The 22,248-nt window shown below is 38.6% G+C and overlaps 1 protein-coding gene across 1 annotated transcript in view; it reads left to right on the top strand.

Annotated features, from left to right (window-relative positions):
* The window catches only part of PDHX (pyruvate dehydrogenase complex component X), a 50,720-nt gene that overhangs the window by 12,814 nt on the left and 15,658 nt on the right, over nucleotides 1-22,248 (top strand). Inside the window, exons 3-6 of the mRNA XM_080641762.1 lie at nucleotides 8,227-8,327; nucleotides 16,707-16,906; nucleotides 17,195-17,293; nucleotides 21,047-21,221. Of these exons, the coding sequence (XP_080497888.1) occupies nucleotides 8,227-8,327; nucleotides 16,707-16,906; nucleotides 17,195-17,293; nucleotides 21,047-21,221 (575 nt within the window). The remainder of the gene's footprint in view (nucleotides 1-8,226; nucleotides 8,328-16,706; nucleotides 16,907-17,194; nucleotides 17,294-21,046; nucleotides 21,222-22,248) is intronic.

Here is a 22,248-nt window from a genome sequence, read left to right as displayed (position 1 = left end):
TGGGCCTCTAGTAAAATATAAGAGGTCAGGAGAGTATAAGGGAGTTACCACTTTACCTAGCCATTTTCTTCTCAAACTGCTACTCATGCCTTTAGTCCTCTAGGCAGAACCTCAGATGGCCTAGGAGCCAGGTTGCCTGGGGACTTGGGCCATGCACATAATATCCTGTGTCTGATGAAGTGAAAAGAGTTGGCAGACTTGCTGACTGGGGGCCGCTCCTCTAGCTTCCCACACTGCTGTAGGCACTGATTGGGTGGACTTGGCATTGCTGCTTGTTTGTTTGTACTCTTTACTCTGATGAGGACTTCCTGAAGCAGGTCTAACATTATTTTGTACTGAACTGTCTTATACAATGTCTTAACATAAGAGCAGTTAGTAAATATTTGTTGAATAAACAATTGAGGTATTTTTGTTTCTAATCATGGTTGTCATGATGGTTCAACATAGCACAAAAGTATTTTTTTCTTTAATGAACATTAAAGTAGGTTAGATTTACTTGGTTTTACAGATAAAAACTAACTCCCCCTGCCACTACTACCACACACATCTTTTTAATCCTCACTCAAGGATGTTTTTTTTAATTATTATTATTGACTAGTGGCCCAGTGCACGAAATTCGTGCACATTAAAAGGGGATTAATTAGAGGAAATTAATATTTCTATTTGCCCTTTCTCTATAATAGAAGTGTCAGAGATGAAAGAAAATTAGTAAGATGTATATGAAAACCTTCCTCCTGTCAGAGTCTGGGGCACACCACGGGACCCAGAGTCAAGTCCCCACCCACCCACATGCGCCTCAAAATCGTGTGAGACCCAGACCCGGCCGGCCCCCACGCCCCTCATTGGGATAGATCCAGACCTGGCTAGTCCCATCCTTGTCAAGCCCTGCTGGGCAGGGAACATAGCCTCAGGTCCCCTGGCCCGGCGCCAGGACGTGGGGCGTGGCCTGAAGTTCCCCAGCCCAGACCCGGGTGGGGGGCGTGCCTTGAAGTCTCCTGTCAAACCCTGCCAGGTGGGGGACATGGCCTGAGATCCCCTGTCAAGCCCCACTAGGTGGGGGGCATGGCCTGAGGTCCCCCGTCGAGCCCTGCCAGGCGGGGGGGGGGGGGGGGGGGAACAGCCTCAGGTCCCCTGTCAAGCCCCATTGGCAGGGGGGGTGCAGCGTCAGGTCCCCCCTGGGTGGGGGTGCGCGGTCTGAGTTCCCCCGACTTAGCAATGGGGGTGCACCTTGAGGTCCCCTGTCAAGCCCCGCCAGGCAAGGGGGCACAGCCTCAGGTCCCTGGCTCAGTGCTGGGGCGGGGGGTGCGGCCTGAGGGACCCCGGCCTGGTGCTGGGGTGGGGGGCACGGCCTCAAGTCCCCTGTCAAGCCCCACCTGGTGGGGGGCGTGGTTTGAGGTCCCCCCGCCTGGCACTGGGGCCGGGGTAGCAGCCTGAGGTCCCCTAGCCCAGCACCAGGACGGGAAGCACACCTTGAGATCCCCTGTCAAGCCCCGCCAGGTGAGGGGGCATGGCCTGAGATCCCCTGTCGAGCCCCGCCGGGTGGGGGGCGCAGCCTGAGGTCCCCTGTCAAGCCCCGCCGGGTGGGGGGGACGCGGCCTGAGGTCCCCTGTCAAGCCCCACGGGGGCGGGGAGGGTGTAGCCCAGGGGTCCTCAAACTTTTCAAACAGGGGGCCAGTTCACTGTCCTTCAGACCGTTGAAGGGCTGGACTATAGTTTAAAAAAAAAACTATGAACAAATTCCTATGCGCACTGCGGACCCGGGACAAGTCGGCTGCTAAGCAGGACAGGCAGCGGCACCCGGCGGGCCGGATAAATGTCCTCGGCGGGCCACATGTTTGAGGACGCCTGGCGTAGCCTCAGGTCCCTGCGGGCCGTAGTTTGAGGACGCCTGGCGTAGCCTCAGGTCCCTGCTGATTGCTTGTTAAGGTTCCTTATGGGAACTTGGCCTCAGCTGTGGGTGCAGCCATCTTTGTGACGGAGTGATGGTTAATTAGCATATTCCCTCTTTATTAGATAGGATTTTAGAGAGAGGAAGTGAGAGAAACATTGAGGTGAGAGAGAAACATTCATCAATTGCCTCCCATATACACCCCAACCAGGATTGGACCCGAAACCTGGGTATGTACCCCAACTAGAATCAAACCTGTGACCCTTCAGTGCAAGGGATGATGCTCCAACCAACTGAGCCACACTGGCTAGGGCTACCACGCACATCTTTTAAATTAAGACTTTTATTCTTGGCAGAACAAAGTTATTTTGTAAAAGCCACAGGATATGTTTCATTAATAACATAAACACCACCATGAACTGTGTTTCATCAAAACTATACTTCCTACCCAGAATGTTTAAAGAGAAAGGGAAGCCTCTTTATACTCCGTTCCTCAGCTCTGGCAGCTACCCATCGGGACAAAGGAACAGGATGATGATGCTGGCTTCGGTGCTGGGGAGCGGCCCCCGGGCGGGCCTCTGCTCTGGCCCCTCCTGGGGCCCGCACTCTCGCTCCGGGCCCGCTCCACCTCGTCTGCACCACGAAGAGCTGGCACAGGGACACTGCAAGGCTGCCATCTCTTTCTGCAACCAGTCAGCCATCAACATGGCAGCTGAGGAGCCTCCTGTCACCTCACACCGACCATGATGCTCTGTCCTAGCTTCTCATCTTCTCTCGACTACCAACTTATGGACAGAACCATATTTTACTGTTGTATTTACACCCAGTGCTTGGTATAATGTCTTGTACATGAATATTTGTTGAATGATCTGTTTGCAGTTACAGGGTATGGACTAGGGAGCTAGAATGAGTCTTGGTTCTTGATGGTTATTAATAACACACCTAACATTTTCATCTAATGATGTTGCAAAGTATTATTTGAAGATGTGTGTGAAGAGTTAACATTTCCAGTTCTGAGATTTTGTTTTTAACATAGCTGCACATTCAAAATTTTTTTGAGAGTCAGAGAGATTATGTAACTTGGTCAAGATTTCTAGTGTCAGAGCTTAGACTCAAACCTGTCTGAGTTGGAAGGGTTCCTTGTAACTATTCTGCCTTGCAGCTTTTCTAATTACAGTGCTATATTGTGGATCAAGGCTGCACTGAGTATATTTGGAATCTTCCTGGCTCATTATTGGGCCTCAGAATTTTCTTTTGGCATTTACATTATGCTTGATTAATTGATAGATAGAACCTTAGTTTCATGATAAATTAAGAGTACTGTGCTCTTATGTAATATATGATGTTTTAAATTCGACAGTTTGATGTATACCTTCTGAGGAAATGAGGATGTGTGAAATTATTGTAATTTTTTTCTGAAGTGTTTTAATCTCAAACTCATTATCTGTAAGGTACTAGCCTGGGGAATTAGGTAGACTATAAAATACTTAGGATATGTCCTGTTCCTGTTGTGAAGACGCCCATAGTTTGGTAGAAAGAGGGGAACCTAATTTTTTTTAATATTTTTTAAATATTTTATTGATTTTTACAGAGAGGGAGAGGGATAGAGTTAGAAACATCAATGAGATGAGAGAGAAACATTGATCAGCTGCCTCCTGCACACCCGCCACTGGGATGTGCCCGCAGCCAAGGTACATGCCCTTGACTGGAATCGAACCTGGGACCCTTGAGTCCGCAGGCCGACGCTCTGTCCACTGAGCCAAACCAGTTAGGGCGAGGGGAACCTAATTTTTTTAAAAAGCAATTAATAGTAGCAACCTAACATTTTATAATGCAATTTCTGATTCATTGGAAATAAATTACAACTATAAGAATTCAGGAACAGGAACAAAACCATTTAGGTTGATCTATGGCTGAAGTAGAATTTATGGGTGGTTCTTAAAGGATGTTTAGAATATGGAATAGGTGAGCTCAAGTGATAAAACATTTTCTCTTTTTCTAGGTGTCTAGAAAAAGTATTTAATTGCTAGGTTGCCTGGTTCAGTTTTTTTCCATGGTTAACAGCAGAAACATATAAAGGTGTGATTTTTTCCTTTTGAAGTACAATCTGTTTTAACTACTAAAACATCTGTCTTATAAAGAAGTAAGGTTATATAATCTGTTGCTGTAGCTTTCTCTGTATGACATGTAACAATAGGTTTTTTTTAGCTGATTCCTACTTACCTGACCATCCTAACATCTCAGTCCTTCTCAGGTACTGTTAGGAAGATCCTCCAAAGTTCTCTGTTTTCTTTGCCCCCAGGACTTTGGGTATGTTGTGCCTTCTGCCTGGATTACTGCCCATTTACTTCATTATCTGCCCCTCATCTTTTCAGGCTCCAATTAGATGTCCTTCACCTTCCAAAAATGGAAGTAGATGCCCATTCTGAATATACCCATTGCATCTTGACTTCACCTAATCTTATTGTAATTTCCAATTAGCTTTTCACTAGAAAGTAAATAAGCTTCTTGAGGCCAGAAATCTTAACTCCTCCCCCGCCCTTCAATTCTGTATCTTCAGTGAGCTAATGCGTTTTCAATAAATATTTGTTCAGTAAAAAAATCTCCTTGGAGTCAGACCAAGCACCTTTTCACTAAATATTATCTAACAGATAAGTTTGTTTATTTCATTAATACAGTATATATTGGTGGTTCTGAACTATTTTAACTAAGAGGTATTATAACCACCTCTGTGAAAATTTTGGTGTACAATGAAGTAGTTTCTGTACAGTGAACTTAATTAGTATTTTAGATTTTTCTTCATGTTCTTCTTTTGAGTATGCCTATTAATATTGTTGTACCAACTGTTTTTTGGTGTGTATGTGAGGGGCGTGTGTTAGGGTTTTGGCTGGTGATATGGGCTGTGAAAAGAATTCACAACTGAGAGAAGAGATAGTAAGAGAGAGGGAGTTTATTTTGCTTTCCCCACAGGGGAAAGGGCAGTGCATTGTTAATCAGTACAAGGGCAAGAAAACAAAGGGCAGCCTCCTTTTTTTTTTTTTTTTTTTTAAATATATTTTATTGATTTTTTTACGAGAGGAAGGAAGAGGGACAGAGAGTTAGAAACATCAATGAGAGAGAAACATCGATCAGCTGCCTCCTGCACACCTCCTACTGGGGATGTGCCTGCAACCAAGTTACGTGCCCTTGACCGGAATCGAACCTGGGACCTTTCAGTCCGCAGGCTGACGCTCTATCCACTGAGCCAAACCGGTTTTGGTGGCAGCCTCCTTTTTTAAGCTAGGACTATTGCTAAGCAACAAGGAAGGGGGTGGAATTTGAGAATGAGCAGATATGGGGTTAGTGGTAGGAGGGGGGTTGTAGTTTGTTTTGTTTGTTCTTCAGGAGGCAGCCCTGGCTGATGTCCTTGGGAGGTGTCATATCAGTATTTTTCCAAGCCTGTAAAACATACTTGGAGCAAAAGTTATGAGGCTTTCCTAAGAGGCTTGTTTGAAGTGCAGTGGGGAAGGGAAGTTTGTACTAATTATCCCTGAGTTGTAAAAACAGCAGGGAGGTATTTTCAAGAATGTAGCCCTGAAAGTAGATTATCTTGTCTTGCTATTTGAAAAGAGGGGCTGTTTGAATCAGAGGAGCTAACAATCTTCAGGTTTAATTACCAGATACTTCTCATAAATTGTGGAAAACCATAGCAAAGAAAAAGCAAGCCCCCCCCCCCCCCCCGCTTTTTTTCCTAATAGATGTATCTGTATGTTGCATATTTCTTTTGTCCCTTATTTTTTATTGTTTTTGTTTTAGGTCTTGTTTTGTTATAAGCCATATTTACCATATTTTTATTTTTTAAATTCATTTTGATAACCTCTGCTTTTGGTAGGTGGTTTTAAGCCATTTATATTTAATACAATTACTGACACATTTGAACTTATTTCTACCTTTTTGTTTTTATTCTTTTCTGTTTTTCTTATCATGTGTCTGCCTTCAGTTAGATGTTCGTTTTTATTATTTTCTGTGTTTCCTCAGCTTTTTGAATACTGTAGATATTTCTATTTTTTACAGTTTTTGGTGTACACTATTAAGTTTTTAAGGTAGATATTTAATTAAATGATGCCAATAAAGTCTAGAATTATTTGATATTTTTTTCCTCCTATCTATATCAAAGTTCTTAGCATGCTTTAATGATCGTCTGAACATTCCCTTATTCATCTTATTCTTTTTTAGAGTTTCAGCTTTATAAACACTCAAAAATAACCTTTTAAATTAATAGTTAACATTTTTATCAACTTCCCTGCTAATTGTTTCTTATAGCCCATGGGTTATCTCTGTGTCCACTTTTCTTCTTGATGAACTGTAGTTTATAATAACTCATCAATAGGTGATAAGTTTTCTTAGCCTTTATATGTCTAAAGAATACTTTTTCTTCATTCTCAAATGATGGTTTGGCCACATGTAAAATTCTAGACAGTTATTTTTCCTCAGCTTTTTGAAGATATTTCTCCATTGTCTTCTGACCTCTATAGCAGCTGCTGAGAAGTGTGCTCTCAGTCTGGCATCCCATTGAGGTAATCTGATTTTTTTCCTCTGAAAGCTTTTATTATTGTGTTTTTATTGTTGATAGTATGCAATTTCTCTACAGTGTATCTAATGTGGATTCCTGTTTATACAGTCTCATACTTTTTTTTCTGTTTAACCTTTTCTTTATCAAGTTATTACTTGCCAGAAAGCATAAGCTCAGTTCATTTTTACATACACATATATTCAGCTAGAGCAAGATATAGAATATTTCCAACAAGCTGCAAGGCTCCCTGTGCCCCCTCGCAGTCTATACACCACAGATAGGCATATTCTAAACTCATTCAGAACACTTTCATTTGAGGATACATGTCTCTTCATTTCTGAGAAATTCTCAGTAGTTATCTTTTCATGTATTGTATTGCTTCTCCACCATTCCCTCCAGTCTCTTTTCCTGGAACCCCATTAAACAAACATTGCAACCTCAATCTATGTCTAATGCCTCTTTTCTATTTTTTATCTTCTTGTCTGCCTACGTTAAATTCCAGGTGGTTTCTTAATGCTATCTATAAGTGAGCAATTCACTTCACTCTGTTCATCTAGAATACACCCCATTGATTGTTTCTTTTTATTTCACTGACTATATTTTTCATTTCCAAGATTTCTAATTAGTTTTTCCATTCTACCTGATATTATTTTATTTCTGTACATTATTATTTTTTCTATCTCTTGTTTTTCTGATGGGTCTTTTTTTTTTTTCATTTGTATTTCTGAACATCCTTAAGATACTTATTTTAAAATCTTCGGCGGTCTCACTTAAATGAATTGCATCTGAAATGAGTTTCTGTTCCTAGTAGTGATTTTATGGTTTTTCTTTCTTAGCATTAAATTTCTTCATATGTTTTGGAACTTTGTTTTGCAATTTACTTTTGAGTGGAAGGTTTTGTGTTTTAATGTCTTCCTACCTGTCCCCTACTCCTCCCCTCCTTCACCCTCCCAATCAGGGATTTTGCTATTGATACTAGAGATATTAGCAGGTGTAGTAGTGGAGCCCGAGGGTGGCTTGCCTCTGTTCCTGGTATTGAGGCAGTGTTTTTGTTCACCCACCTTCCTAGACCCACAGTTCTTAAAGCCACAGTCCTAGTCAGCAGGCGATGATCGCCTCTGTTATCAGCCTCCGATTATTATGAGTAGAGGAACCCTGACCCAGTCCTAGCTTTAAGTTGAGAGTCTGATTTGAGCCCCCTGGCTTCATGAAGCCACTTTTAGTTTCCTTTACTCTAAGAGCAACTACTACACTTTACCTCCAATCTGCTTTTAGATCTAGAAACCAGCCAGTCAGGTCCTGCTCAACATTTTTGAGTTTCCCTACTGTTTCTGTTGCACAGAAATGTTTCTTATTTGACATCATTGTATCTGTGATTATCTCTCTTTTTGCTTAATATGCTTTATTCATTTATGCTCTGTAGTGCCAATAGGTTTTCTGAACTCAACCTACGTTGTTAACCCAGAAGTGCTATTAATTGTAACACTTTTCTCTTCATGGAATAATAGTCAAAGTATACTATAAAGGAAGGAATATGGGGTCTGGAATTGATTTGTTCAGAGGAGGATGTGCATTCATTGCTATTCGCTGTATCTTCGTATATACTCTTACACACATGCAAACATGCATACATACATGATGAGAATTACTTGTAATTCCACAGCCTAGAAACAAATACTGATATTTTGGTACTGATTATTCATGTTTTACAAACATATACACACACCAACTCACATACTAAAATTTATATTTTAAAAAACAAAACAAACCCAGTCTTGTTTTGTAGGTGAAGCTGTGAGTGCTGGAGATGCCTTATGTGAAATAGAGACCGACAAAGCTGTGGTTACCTTAGATGCAAGTGATGATGGCATTTTGGCCAAAATAGTGGTAAGTTTATTTTGATTGTTTACAACAGATGAAGATTTCTTATATTTTAAATTCAGATGTATAAAATATTTTAGTATTAAGGTTTAAGAATAGCCCGTGGTGATCAGACCACAGAGAACTGTTTCAACCTCAACAATAGTACTTGGTGTTTGGGTTTTCTAGTGAGGTATGAGAAGCATTCTGGCCTGAGGGCTGAGAGAAGGCTATTTGAGATGGAATTTGAAGACAAAGAAAGCAATAAGGTAAAGCTTAGAAATAGCAATTTCGAAGTTTATAGTTGGTAAAATGAAAAAGAAGGAATGTTTTACTCTTATCTCAGGAGGATGATAAATCCTATCTTCATTGCTCCCTGGGACGCCCAGGACTGCAGGAGTATAAAGCTGTCATCTGCTCAGCTCCTTTCTCTAGACAAGACTGTTTTAAGATGTCCTGGGAAGTCTTGTCCATAGATTTCATAGTCACACTCACTGGCCTAGTTCCATTCTTACTCATTCTCACAATTTAGACATTTTTATAATTTAAAATACATATTTATATAAAAATGTATGTATAGAATATTTCACATACTTGAATATAATTGAGTTGACAGTCTTTTCTGTTGATAGTATAAGTTCTGTTCCATGAACCTTTTTATGGAAAATATGCTGTGGATCCAGCAAGACCAGTCATTTCCTTTAAATCTAAATCTATATATATATAAAAGTCTAATATGCCAAGTGTCCCCTCGGGAGTTCGACTGGGAGACTGGGAGTTCAATCGCTCGCTATGACGTGCGCTGAGCACCAGGAAGGCCCCGGCTGGCAGCCGGAAAGCCCTGATCGGCCTGATCGCCAGCCAGGCCTAGGGACCTTACGCATGCATGAATTTCATGCACCAGGTCTCTAGTTTAAATATATGCAGTTGTTTAACAAAAACATTTCTAAAAGCTTTTCTAAAAGAAAGGATTTGTTGAGCCAAATGCTAGCCAGAAAAAGAACCAGGTCCTACAGCAGAAAGTCTGAACCCCCAGCAGCAGTGCTGGATGAAGACATGACAGCTGTCCTGGAGTTGAAGGACAAACAGTTTGGGGAAGAAGATATACATTGTTTAGAAAGAATTTGCATTGGCTGTAGATAAAGGGGATGGGGTGGTCAAGAAGCACTAGTTCTGAGCTAAATACATAGTCCCTAAGGAAGAAGTGTTTGTTCCTGTGGATTGGTTGTGGATCACAGTCCAGAAAGTTCTAGCGTAAGCAAGAAGCGGAGGCACTGGTGGTGGGCTACTTGGCTGTTCTCTTTAAATAATCCCCGAAATAGTCACCTTGAAGTTAAATCAGTTTCAGTGCACACTCAGGAATATAAGCAGTCTTTTGTTGGTTTTGCCTGATAGTAACCTCTCCTGTCCCTTACTTCCACGCTCAGGCCTGCTGTAATTTAATTTAGGACACTAGAATTTTCTCCTTGTCACAGTCATTTTGAGAGCTCTTCTCTGGGCAATCTCTCCTTTATAACTAATATAAAATATGGAGCTACATCCTGGATACTCTAGTGGCTTCACAAGAAGTTGAAGTTGGGACAGCCCTTCAAACAAAATGTCTAGCAATATAAGAGAGGTTACTTAAACAACAGAAGGAGCCATTGTAGCCATTAAAATTTGTTTCTAAAAACAAATGTGACTTTTTTCCATATTATACATTAATAAATAATCAAAAATTTTTGGAAAGGTGGTTTTTAAATATATGTTGACATTGATTACAATCTTGTGGACTACAAGGAAAAACCTAAGTATAGAAAAGAATAAAATGTTATAAAAATGTTGTGTGTTTGTCTTTGGGGAGTGGAACCAAGTGATCTTCCTTCCCCATTTGCTATATTTTCTAAATTTTAAGTAATCATATTATTTTTTAAATGGAATATTAGAGTTTATGTGAAAAGTAAGTAAATTAAAATGCTTAAAGCCTGACTAGGTAGGGTTACTATAATGGTGCATGTTTGTTTCTTATCTTCCAGAACATCTACTAGACAGTAGGTGTAGCAACTAAAATTGCAGGCTCTGGGGTCACACTGCTGCCTGATTCATATAGCTAATGAGTTGTGCCACTTATTCATGACATAATGATTGGCAGATTCTTTGACTTCTCTCTGCCTTTTCTTCATAATAAAGTGGAGATAATAATATCCACGTCATGGGGTACTAGTGGAGATTAAGTGAGAAAAGATATATGCACTCATCACAAGACCTGTGGCCCCCCCAAGTGCTGAAAATGTTGTTATTCCCGTCAATATTATAATTACTAGCATTCACTCGGCTCTTGGTGACCATTAGATCCCATGCTCTCAGCACATTTGTCCAATAAATTGTAGTGTTTGTGACTAGACGATAAGTATCCATTCATGCCTCTCTAGTTTGATTTGTACAGATAAGCTGTACATCTATTAGTAGTAGTCCCTTGTACATGTGTTTTTAATTCTGAAACTCCAGTTCATTTCTGCTTTGAGCATGGATATTATATCTTCTTTTGTATATTCTATCCACAGACCACACTTTTAAATGTTATACTCTAATTAGATGTAGATCTTTACACAGTTTTCATTTGTGTTTCTTACTTTTTTGTTCCTTTCCCTTTTTTCTAGTTGCTTATATTTTATTTTTTATAATCTAATTTGACAAACTTCCTTTACTTGTCATCTACAATATTAATAACCATGTAAAACACATTGTTGAAAATGCTTTCTTGGAGGAAATATGAACAGAGGGCTAAAATTTCTTTACCTTTATAACTAAATGTAAATATATGATGTAGCAGCTAAAATTGTAGGCTTTGAAAATATAAATATTCGTATAAAAATAGTTTTTTGACTAATTTATGCAAAGGATTTGAAAACGAAAAAGGTTGTTTGAATTCCCATATGTAATAAACCCAGCTACATTTTACCCTGTGTGCTTTGGCAAGCTGTGTTCCTGGCCCTAGATTGTCTGGATTGTTTGGCTCTGAAAGTCTCCCAGAATTGATAGCATTTTCCAGTTAGCTGCTTAGCAGTGCATTTCACATTGCTAACAATGACACAGGTCAGGAGTGCCTGTTCATCTGGCCCCCTAATGCTCTGGAAAGCAATGGGGGGTATGATTGATAGCAGCTTTAGTGGCACAAATAGCTATTTTCTTGCCAAAGAAAAGATTGTATGTATATTTTAGGGCTTTATGGCTTTATTATTTCGCATGCTTTTTTAATAGAAATGGGAGTATATTAATGTACAATATATGCACTTTTATGGGGGGAAATAGTGAAAAAATGAGGTGGTATATGCTGGTTTGTCTGTTTTTTATTGTTGTTGTTTTCTTTTGTTGTTGTTTTTTAGTCTTTCACCCCAATCTATTCCCAAACCCCCAATCCCACATAAGCAAGTGACACCTTTATTTTCATTGTGGAATAATTCTCATGTTAGCATAAATAATAAAATGATTTTTATAGGAATACATAAAAAAGATTTTACTTTCAGAATCAAAGAATTGGGTAATTGAGCTCATTAAAGCCAAGATATGATATAAAGCTCTAGTTTTTAAGCTTTCCTACATTTTTTTAAAGGGTTAGATATTATAGCCTATTTTGCTATTCACAGGGATTTATTTCCATAGTCTTTGAGGGGTTTTTGCATCCCCCCAATTTTATTATTCTCTTTGTATTTACTCTTACAATGTTTGCATCTGAATTTCATTTTAAATATAAAACAATATTTATTGCACTTCACCTAGCACCAGAAAAAAAGCTTAAAAGCTCTTAATAATCTTAATAAAGAATATTTGCTGTTAGTGTAGATAATTTTATGATTTATTTCCAATTTAGTTCAGTTAATTGGAAAGTTAAATGCTTATTTAAACACTAGTAAAATGTTGAGCATAAAACCTTAAATTATTATACACACATTAGTTCTTAAAGCTTATACTTATTCAGCAAACTGGACTGCAGGTGTTTTAAATGATAAATTAATAAAAAGAATATTAGGATGACATGTTTAGAGAGTTTATTAGAGATTGTCTTCAGTTTCTTAGCTGTATCTCACTCTAATACTATATCAATGGTGTTTGATAAAAAAAAACTTTTCAATTCAAAGCTCAGAGCAAACTCTATTAAATGGAAGATATTCTGAGTTCTATTTTCCAATTGAAATGGGTAAATGACATTGGCATGGTAAATAAGTCTGTGTTCCCCACGAATTAAAAGTGAAATCAATTATAATCCTCTTTATATCTTCTCTTTTAAGCTTGTTTTTAAAAATGGTAACACTGTCCTGACTTGCTATATGATTATTGTTATATGTGTATGCAGTTCACAGATTTGGTACTGATCCTTTTAAATGCTATCTCTCCTGTCAGACAGTGTTTGAATCCTGGCCCAATACCTGATAGCCTTGTGATCTTGAGTACTTAACATTGTTATGCCTCAGTTTCCTCATCTGTACATGGGAATAACGATAGCACTTAACCTCCTAAGATTATTAGGAGCATTAAGTGAGTTAATCCTGTGCTAGAACAGAGCCTGGCACTTGAATGCCAGACAAACCATTATCCAGAGACACGATGAGGCTCTCTTCTGCCCCTCTGCAGTTTACCTTGTCATTGATTTGTTTTCAGCCTCAGTGTTTCTTAGTTATCTTCCTTTTAAACCCAAGTTCGTTGGCATATAAGTCAATCCGTATATATTAAAGAATAAAAACAATTGAAAGCTGTATAATGATTCACATGGAAAATCTTTACTAAGTTTTCAAACCGATTAGGCCAGTCAGGTTACTTAGCTCATCTCCACTAACCTCTGTGCATGCTCCTCAGTACTCACTTAGCGGTTCTGAAGTGTTCTACTTTTAAACAGAAAAATATTTACATAATTGCTTAACTTACTGATTATTTTTTAATATCAGAGTCAAAACACTGTATTTACTAGAACTTAAATGGAATGAACCCCCTTACACAGTTTCCCTGTTAGAAATACTGCTAAAGTTATTGTGTCTCTTGACTTCACCTCCTATCCTTTGGTACATGGATGAGGGTAGGTGGCTGTTCTGAGCACATTTACAGGTGATTTATAGCAGCCTATGGAGATGTCTCTGGTAAAGAGGCCCTTTCCAGGGATTCATGGCTTGGGACAGAATTCAGCCTCTGAGTATTGTGGAAAAATAGCTTGTCAAAAGCCTTACCACTTTGGTTTCATATGTTGCTCTTTACTCTTCAGTTCTTCCAGCCTCTGCCAACGGACACTCCTCTGAAGTCCAGTCTTTATCCATGTTGAGTATATTTTTTTGTTTTAAAAATCGGTAACTAGCCCTAGCTGGTTTTGCTCAGTGGATAGAGCATTGACCTGAAGACTGAAGGGTCCCGAGTTCGATTCCAGTCAAGGGCACATGCCCCAGTTGTGGGCTCGATACCCAGTTTGAGGCATGCAGGAGGCAGCTGATCAATGATTCTCTCTCATCATTGATCTTTCTATCTCTGTCCCTCTCCCTTCCTCTCTGAAATCAATAAAAATATATTTTTAAAAATAATAATAAAATAAAAAAACTTAAATACCAACACTATAGTAGTATTAATAATAACATCTCGTATAGTTATGTAGTGGTTACTAGATGTCTGGCACTGTTTTGTGTCTTATATCAAACTCATTTATTCCTCATTACAACTCTGAGTAGCTACTATTATTATTCCCGTTACAGATGAAGAAACAGTCATGGTGAGACAACTTTCTAAGGTCACCTAACTAGCAAGTAGCAGAGCCAGTATGAAAACTGAGGAAGTCTCTAAAAGACTGGAAGGGAAGGCTTATACATTAAATGACAGATTCCAGATCAATATTTCAGTATTAATCAGCAGTTTTATCAGGGCTAACTATAAAAATCCTACATTTCACATTAAGAGATCAGTGGCACAGGAGTAGGAGAGAATTTTATCCAGTAAGCAGGTGCCTGGAAAAAGAACTGAGTGAAGTGTCCTGGAACTCCAAACGCTCTGGTGGAGTGGAGTCCGTCCCAGTGCTAACCCAGAGGGAGCAGTAACAAAGGCCACCTTGTTCGGTTTCTAAACACTTTGGAAAGAGCATTATTTCCTCTTCTTTTACCGAGTCTATGCCAATTTTAAACATTTGCCAACTACAACATAAGCACACTAGTCTACAGGAAGCTAGCACACTTCTAAAAGTCCTCTTATTTCTCAGGGAATAAAGAAAGCCAGAGAAATGATCTGAACTTCACTTAGTGATTTCAGTGACTTTAAATGGAACTCTAATAGATATTATTTTAACTTCTGTTACATATTCAAGTTGTGTGGTAGCATACACTTGTCCGGTATATTTGGGTATCATGCTTAATGGTGTCATTTTTTTAATGGGAAGAAAAAATGTGAGTAGTTAAAAATAAATGTTACTTGATTTTTAAATATGATAAATGTTGAAATGATACTAAATACTTATTGCCTACTTGTGAAGGTATCAATTGGTAGAGTATATATGGGAATCATTTATATGATGTATAAATAAAACAGATGTGGTGTCAGTTTTAGATTTAATATTGTGTCTGATTCAGATGTTAGAAATCTATCGATATTTTTCCAATACAACTTTCCTATTTATTAAAAAATGATTTGCATTGGAATATTGTTCTTTGCACTTGGATATTGATCCTATTTCTGATTCAGTTTTGATAGGAATTAACACCAAGTGGACTTTATATCACTTAGTGCTTTTTTCAAGTTTTAAAGAATATTAGTCATTTTACTTTGTGATTCTTAGCAATTCATAAGCAAATAATTAGACATTTTTAGAAGATGCAAAAAATAACCTAATAATAATCTTAACTCATCTTTTTGATGTAGTATGGACAAATGAGCAGTCCAAAGAAGTAAAACTGTTCAGTATGTGACAAAGAACTAAAAAAAAATGTTCTTGGGTTTCTTAGTATTTTTCCACAGCTTGCAGTTCCTTAAACGTTCTTACTGAGTTTTACCCATTTCTTATATATATTTTGCCTTATCAAAGCATTGTTCTGTTTCTTCTCCATCAGTAATTAGTAAATTAGAAAGTTTCCTTACTCCCGGGACTTACGCCCTATTCTTTAAGGAATAGTGCACATACTAATCAGCATAAAAATTAGAATCTCTCAGAAATGTCAGCCTCATTCTAGGAGTTATGCTTTTACTTATAATTACTATATTAGTGAACATCCTGCAGCCTGTCATTCAGTTATTCATTAAATTACATCTGAAATGAACCTTACTTACAGTAATTGAAAGGGAATAATAAAAAATGTTAAAGGAATGCCATTTTCTTCTATTACTGAACTTACAAAATACTGTCATTTGAAGGTTCTCTAGGGACTTTTTAAAAATAAGAATTTAAAAAAATAAATTAATGCTACTGAAGCATTTAAAATATATTTATCTCAAGCTTTATCTTCAATCTTACACTTTTAATTGGCATTGTCTGTGAAAATGTGTTTGATTAGTTGAGACACCACCATGTTTCTGATGTACTTATAAAAAAATTCATGCAGCCAAAACCGGTTTGGCTCAGTGGATAGAGTGTCGGCCTGCGGACTGAAGGGTCCCGGGTTCGATTCCGGTCAAGGGCATGTACCTTGGCTGCGGGCACATCCCCAGTGGGGGGTGTGCAGGAGGCAGCTGATCGATGTTTCTCTCTCATCGATGTTTCTAGCTTTCTATCACTCTCCCTTCCTCTCTGTAAAAATATCAATAAAATATATTTACACAAAAAAAAGAAAGAAAAAAGAAAAAAAATTCATGCAGTTTTATTTCTCAGGTTTATAAATAGATATGTAGAAAAAGGTAGGAACTACACTTAACATTAACCAGAGTTGTTAACCAATTCTATCTATACAGTGAGATGTTCTTTTCTCTAGATTAAGCTTACTGAAAATATTTTTCATTGAATTAATTTTAGTAAAGTAAATAGGACCTATTGCGGGAATTAATCTCTTATGGGTTCTTAGAATTCCCTAAGCCATTGTATAGAACTCTGAGAAAGACAAATAGTTGAGATATATAACCACAGTTTTTTTTGTTTGGGATTTGTACTGATTGACATCAGAAGGAAGATGGTCATAAATATGTCTTATATATTTAAAGGCTGTCAGAAAGAGGGGAGATTCTAGATTTTTCCTTTATTGCAGGAAATAGCATTAGTAACTGGGAGGGGGAAAGTGATAAAGGAAGTTATTAGTAGGGGAAGGAAGGAAAGGAAGGTCGTGAGTGGGAAGGGGAGTCAGGCTCTCTTGGAAGCACATGTTAGCTCATATTAACTGATCTTTCTAACTGGCACAGCAACATCCAAAGGAATAAGCTTATTCATGCGGTCATGAGCCTTTCCATCTCTGCAGTTATTTTCTTTTTAAAATATAGGTTGAAGAAGGATCTAAAAATATACGGCTAGGTTCCCTAATTGGCTTGCTAGTTGAAGAAGGAGAAGATTGGAAACATGTTGAAATTCCCAAAGATGTAGGTCCTCCAGCAGCCACTTCACAGCCCTCAGTGCCTCGCCCCTCTCCAGGACCACCAACTCCTGTGCCTGTCAAAAAGGAACTCTCACCGGGGACATTGCAGTGAGTGTTTATTTGAATGAACCACGTGAAAAGTAGAAGCCTTCTCCTTGTGAATATTTACTCTTCTTAAAAGAATATTTTGAAATAGTAACTAATTTAATTTGTGTGAAAATGTGTTGATAGTAATAGAAACCAGATTAGTACAGATTAACTTATTTGTCTGTGGCTGTCTATTTTAGCTTTATGTTTCTGTTTTTTTAATTATCAGAAAAACCGTTGACTTTAGGATATATTTGAATCAAATATGAGTGTTAACTGATCCCACTAATCTTCATGTTTTCTTCTTAGGCTCCGTTTAAGTCCAGCTGCCCGTAATATTCTGGAAAAACACAAACTGGATGCTAGCCAGGGCACAGCCACTGGCCCTCGGGGGATTTTCACCAAAGAGTATGTGTGTGCTTTTCGTAATAACCAATTTCATTACTTATCATGATCATTATTTTCTGAAAGTATTTAAAGAAGAGCTTATTCAAGTTATGATTTAATAGAAAGTACACTGTTCCTTTGTGTTTTTAATTGCCTTTGTCTGAGTAAAATTGTATGCTATGCAAGGGTTTTCTGAATAATTGCAGCATTGCTGAAGAACAATTCTAATTTGGTAACTAAGCGAGATCCTTGGAAATGGTGATAAATGCAGAAAATTAGAGTTCAGGAGAGTAAAACTTTGTGTTGTTTTATGTTTGTATGGGAAAAAAATGCAGTCACATTTAAATTTCTAAAACATGGAAATTACTTTTATTATTTTTTTTAAAATAAATCTTTATTCAGATTATTACAATTATTTCTCCTTTTTCCCCCCATAGCTCCCCTCCACCCCTTTCCCACCCCACCTTCTGCCCTTACCTCCCCCCCACTGTCCTCATCCATAGGTGTATGATTTTTGTCCTTTCTCTTCATGAACCCCCCATACCCCTTTCCCCCTGAGAATTATCAGTCCACTCCCTTTCTATGCCCCTGATTCTATTATATTCACCAGATTATTCTGCTCCTCAGGTTTTTAAATTCACTTGATTTTTAGGTTCGCTTGTTGATAGATATGTATTTGTTGTTCATAATTTTTCTCTTTACTTTTTTCTTCTTCCTCTTCTTTAAGAATACCTTTCAGCATTTCATATAATACTGGTTTGGTGGTGATGAACTCCTTCAGCTTTTTCTTATCTGTGAAGCTCTTTATCTGCCCTTCAATTCTGAATGATAGCTTTGCTGGGTAGAGTAATCTTGGTTGTAGGTTCTTGCTATTCATCACATTGAAAATTTCTTGCCACTCCCGTCTGGCCTGCATAGTTTCTGTTGAGAAGTCAGCTGACAGTCGTATGGGTGCTCCCTTGTAGGTAATTAACTGTTTTTCTCTTGCTGCTTTTAATATTCTCTCTTTGTCTTTTGCTCTTGGCATTTTAATTATGATGTGTCTTGGTGTGGTCCTCTTTGGATTCCTTTTGTTTGGGGTTCTGTGGGCTTCCTGGACTTGTAAGTCTATTTCTTTCACCAGGTGGGGGAAGTTTTCGGTCATTATTTCTTCAAATAGGTTTTCAGTATCTTGCTCTCTCTCTTCTTCTGGCACCCCCATAATTCTGATGTTGGTACGCTTGAAGTTGTCCCAGAGTCTTCTTACATTATCTTCAACTTTTTGGATTTTTTTTTTTGCTTTTTGCTTTTTCGGTTGAGTGTTTTTTGCTTCTTTGTATTTCAATTATTTGACTTGATTCTTGTGTTCCTCTATTCTGTTTCTGGGTCTCTGTATAATATTTTTTATTTCAGTCAGTGTATGTTTAATTTCTAGTTGGTCCTTTTTCATATCTTCGAGGGTCTCGTTATATTTATCGGCCTTTTCTAGGATATTCTTAAAAAGTCTTATAACGGTGGTTTTGAATTCTATATCCAGTCGTTTGTTTTCCTCCATTTCTTTCATTTGTGATCTGATTCTTTGACCCCGCATTTTTCACTGATTCCCTGAGTTGGTAAGGTAGATATTTGTGCTAGGTTTCCAATATGGCCCAGTGGGTCTGCTTCCCCAGTTAACCTGAGGTGGACACTCTTGGTGCACCCCTTTGTGGACTGTGTGTACAGCCTTGTTGTAATTAAGTCTTTATTATTGTTGGTATCACTGGGAAGAATTGACCTCCGGGCCAGTTGGCTGTAAGGATCAGCTGTGTCTATGCTGGGAGAAGCCCGGTGCTGGAGACAGCCCTATAGGATTAGACTTGCCAAATTGCAATAGCCTCTGTGCTCAGCTTGGATGGGGTGGAGTCTCAGTCTTGGCTTCCTGTCAGCCCCGCCCTTGCGCGCATGTGCGCTTTCAGTCCTCCGCCTTCCCCAGCTCGAGTCTCCGCCTGAGAGTCCAGACTCCCCCCACAAGAGCGTGGGTCCCCAGGGGCTCGCCTGGAACTGGGGTTCACTGCAGTCAGAACTGGGGCTCAGTGTAGTCAGAATCCTCTGACTCCCCTCCACTAGGGAAAGCCTGTGGCAACCCCCGCAGCCTTTGTGCGCACTGGCCCGCGTGCGCCTTCAGACCCCGCGGCACCCTCCGCAGCCCTTGTGCGCACTGGCGCGAGCGCGCTTTCAGTCCTCCGCCTTCCCCGGCTCCGGAGTCTCCGCCCGAGAGTCCAGACTCCCCCCACACGAGCGTGGGTCCCCAGGGGTTCGCCCGGAACTGGGGTTCAGTGCAGTCAGAACTGGGGTTCAGTGCGGTCGGGGGCTTCCTTCCCCCTTCCGCCAGAGGAAGTCAGCCAGGCTCTCAGCCGCCCTTCCTCTCTGCGCGCACAAAGCCCCTTTGCCGTACCTCCAATTCTCTGTGAGCTTTTCTCCTTCCTTCTAGTTGTAGAATTTTCACTCAGCCTGCTTTCCTGTGGTTCTGGATGGTGTCCGTTCTGTCTTTTAGTTGTAGTTTTAAAATTGTTGTGCGAGGCAGCAGTTTAGGTGTTTACCTATGCCGCCATCTTGGTTTCTCCCGAAATTACTTTTAAAAACAGTTTTATTCTTATCTGTTTGGATTTTATTCACTTCTATGATCAAAGTAATTTCCAGATACAGTTGGGTCTCTTTTTAGATTTTCTTTTCTATTTTGTCTATATTTTTTTAATACCACACTCTTAATTCTTCCAAATGAATTTTTTTTTTCTTCCAAATGAATTTTGAACAATTCGTCTAGCCCCCTGGCAGGCTGTGGCAGGGGAACCACGGTGTTTGTATTGGGATTGTGTCACATTTTAAATTAACTTAGAAAGAACTGGCATCTTTATGATGTTGAGTCTTCCAAGAACACTGATATGTCTTCCCATTTAAATTTTGTCTTTCAAGAGTGTATTAGAATAGACAGTCCCTCATCTATTGAAATTTATTCTAGTGGGAAAAACAAAGATTAGTCAAATAGGCATATAAACCTAATAAAGGCTGCTGTAGTTATATGTGCCACATTTCTATTGGCAGTACCATTAAAATTTTTAAATTGAGATAATGTTTTAAAGCAATATGCTTATTTATAAGAATCAAAGGCTTGACATATTTAGTAATCTCACTATATCCTTTTTAAAAACAAAATACCTTTATTTTACACAGTAATACAATGGCAAGTTTATTACTAGTCTGTTTTTTATTCTAAATGATGTTGTAGGTTAGGTTCATTACATTAGATTGTGCTGATAGCCTGTTGAGCAAAATTAATAGTACTGTGATTTTCTGGCCATAAACAATGTAATTAGCACTAAACAGTGATTTAGTAAATATCCTAATGAAAGTCATAAGCACAATAAACTTCATAATTTCTGAATGTGAAAATTATTTCACAAGTTTAAAGAATGAGGGTGTGGTTTAATTTATGAATTGCTCATATTCCAAATGATACCTCCCCCCCACCCCGGGAATGAAAAGACTAATTTCCTTTTTTAAAATAATTATCTATACCAGTATGTTAATAAATTTCTAATTCTTTGGTTTTTGAAACTGTACAAATATTGTACTGATTGGACAAATAATATGAATCAGCAGACAAGATTCATTTGTCTAGCTCAAATAATTCCTTTTGCATTTTAGCCTTGACATGTATATATTTCTGTATCTTCCCTCCACATCTCCCATTTTTCTAAAGGTTTTATTATAGTTCTTGTTGCTGATCATGATTATCTAATTCCCTCTTATCTCCAGGGATGCTGTCAAGCTTGTCCAGTTGAAACAGACGGGCAAAATCACGGAATCCAGACCGACCCCAGCCCCTCCAGTAACTCCCACTGCACCTTTGCCCACACAGGCCCCAGCCCCGCCATCTTATCCCCGGCCCATGGTCCCACCGGTGTCAACTCCTGGACAACCTAACGTAGCGGTAATGTCATCTAAGTAGATTTTTATTTTTCAGATTTAAGTGGGAAAGGAAATAAGCACCATTGCTGCATGTTTTACAAGTACTTTTTTGCGATCTATTTTAGTAGCAGCTAAAGTGAGAAAGGCAAAACTCTCCAAGTGCTTTGTTTTGCAGAGTTCCTATTACAAACCAAACTTATTTGTACAGTTCTGACTTCCAGGAGGAACACCAGAATTACGATTCTATTCAAATTTACTACAAGTTCCACAACTTCAGTACCATGTACCTGCTCTGTAGTCCCGACACTTTTCATGTCCTGTTTAGCTAATAATTAGTAGCTGACACTAGCTCCCTTTTGTGGCCGTGCTTTAATTTTTGACTAAGGAAATTGATAGGCTCACTATGAAGAACACGCAGACTAGAGTAATCACGTTTTCTTCTGAGTATATGCAGTGTAACCGTCTTTTTGTTTTCAAATTGCTCCATTTTTACCTCTCTCTTTCTTTCTTAGGTTTCATGTCATTTCTTCCCATCAGAAGAAATGCAGAATAATCAGGTTTATTTAAAATTGAATGGGCACTTAAAATATTAACAGGCAAACAAAGAGACAAACCTTTGCTACTTTTTCTAACGGAGAGATATATTTTAATATAATATTTTAGAAGAATTGAAAATAGTACAAGTTTCATAGGAAACAGATTTTTTTTACTGTACATTAGTGACTTATGACTACATACACAAAAATTTTATGTGTAATCAAAGCTTAATTTCTTTAAAAACTAAGTTATTCAAATTAGATAAACCTCACTTTCAAATTCTTACAGTATATAGAGAGCATTTATTCTGTTTAATTATTTTATTAACCTAAAATGTTTAATTCTTTAAGTGAGCAATTGTTAAAAAGGAAATCAGCTTCCTTATTATCCTGAAGTGATTGTAACCCAATCCCAGGATGATGTAAAGGACAAGGAAGGAATTAGATGTAATTTAAAGTCCCATGCTTTTGTTAGAAGTTCAAGGAACAGAATGGAAAGGCGACAATAAAGTT

This window comes from Plecotus auritus (assembly GCF_963455305.1).
Source record: "Plecotus auritus genome assembly, chromosome: 9".
In the NCBI taxonomy this organism is placed as follows: Eukaryota; Metazoa; Chordata; class Mammalia; order Chiroptera; family Vespertilionidae; genus Plecotus; species Plecotus auritus.
This window is presented reverse-complemented; position numbering and strand designations above follow the sequence as displayed.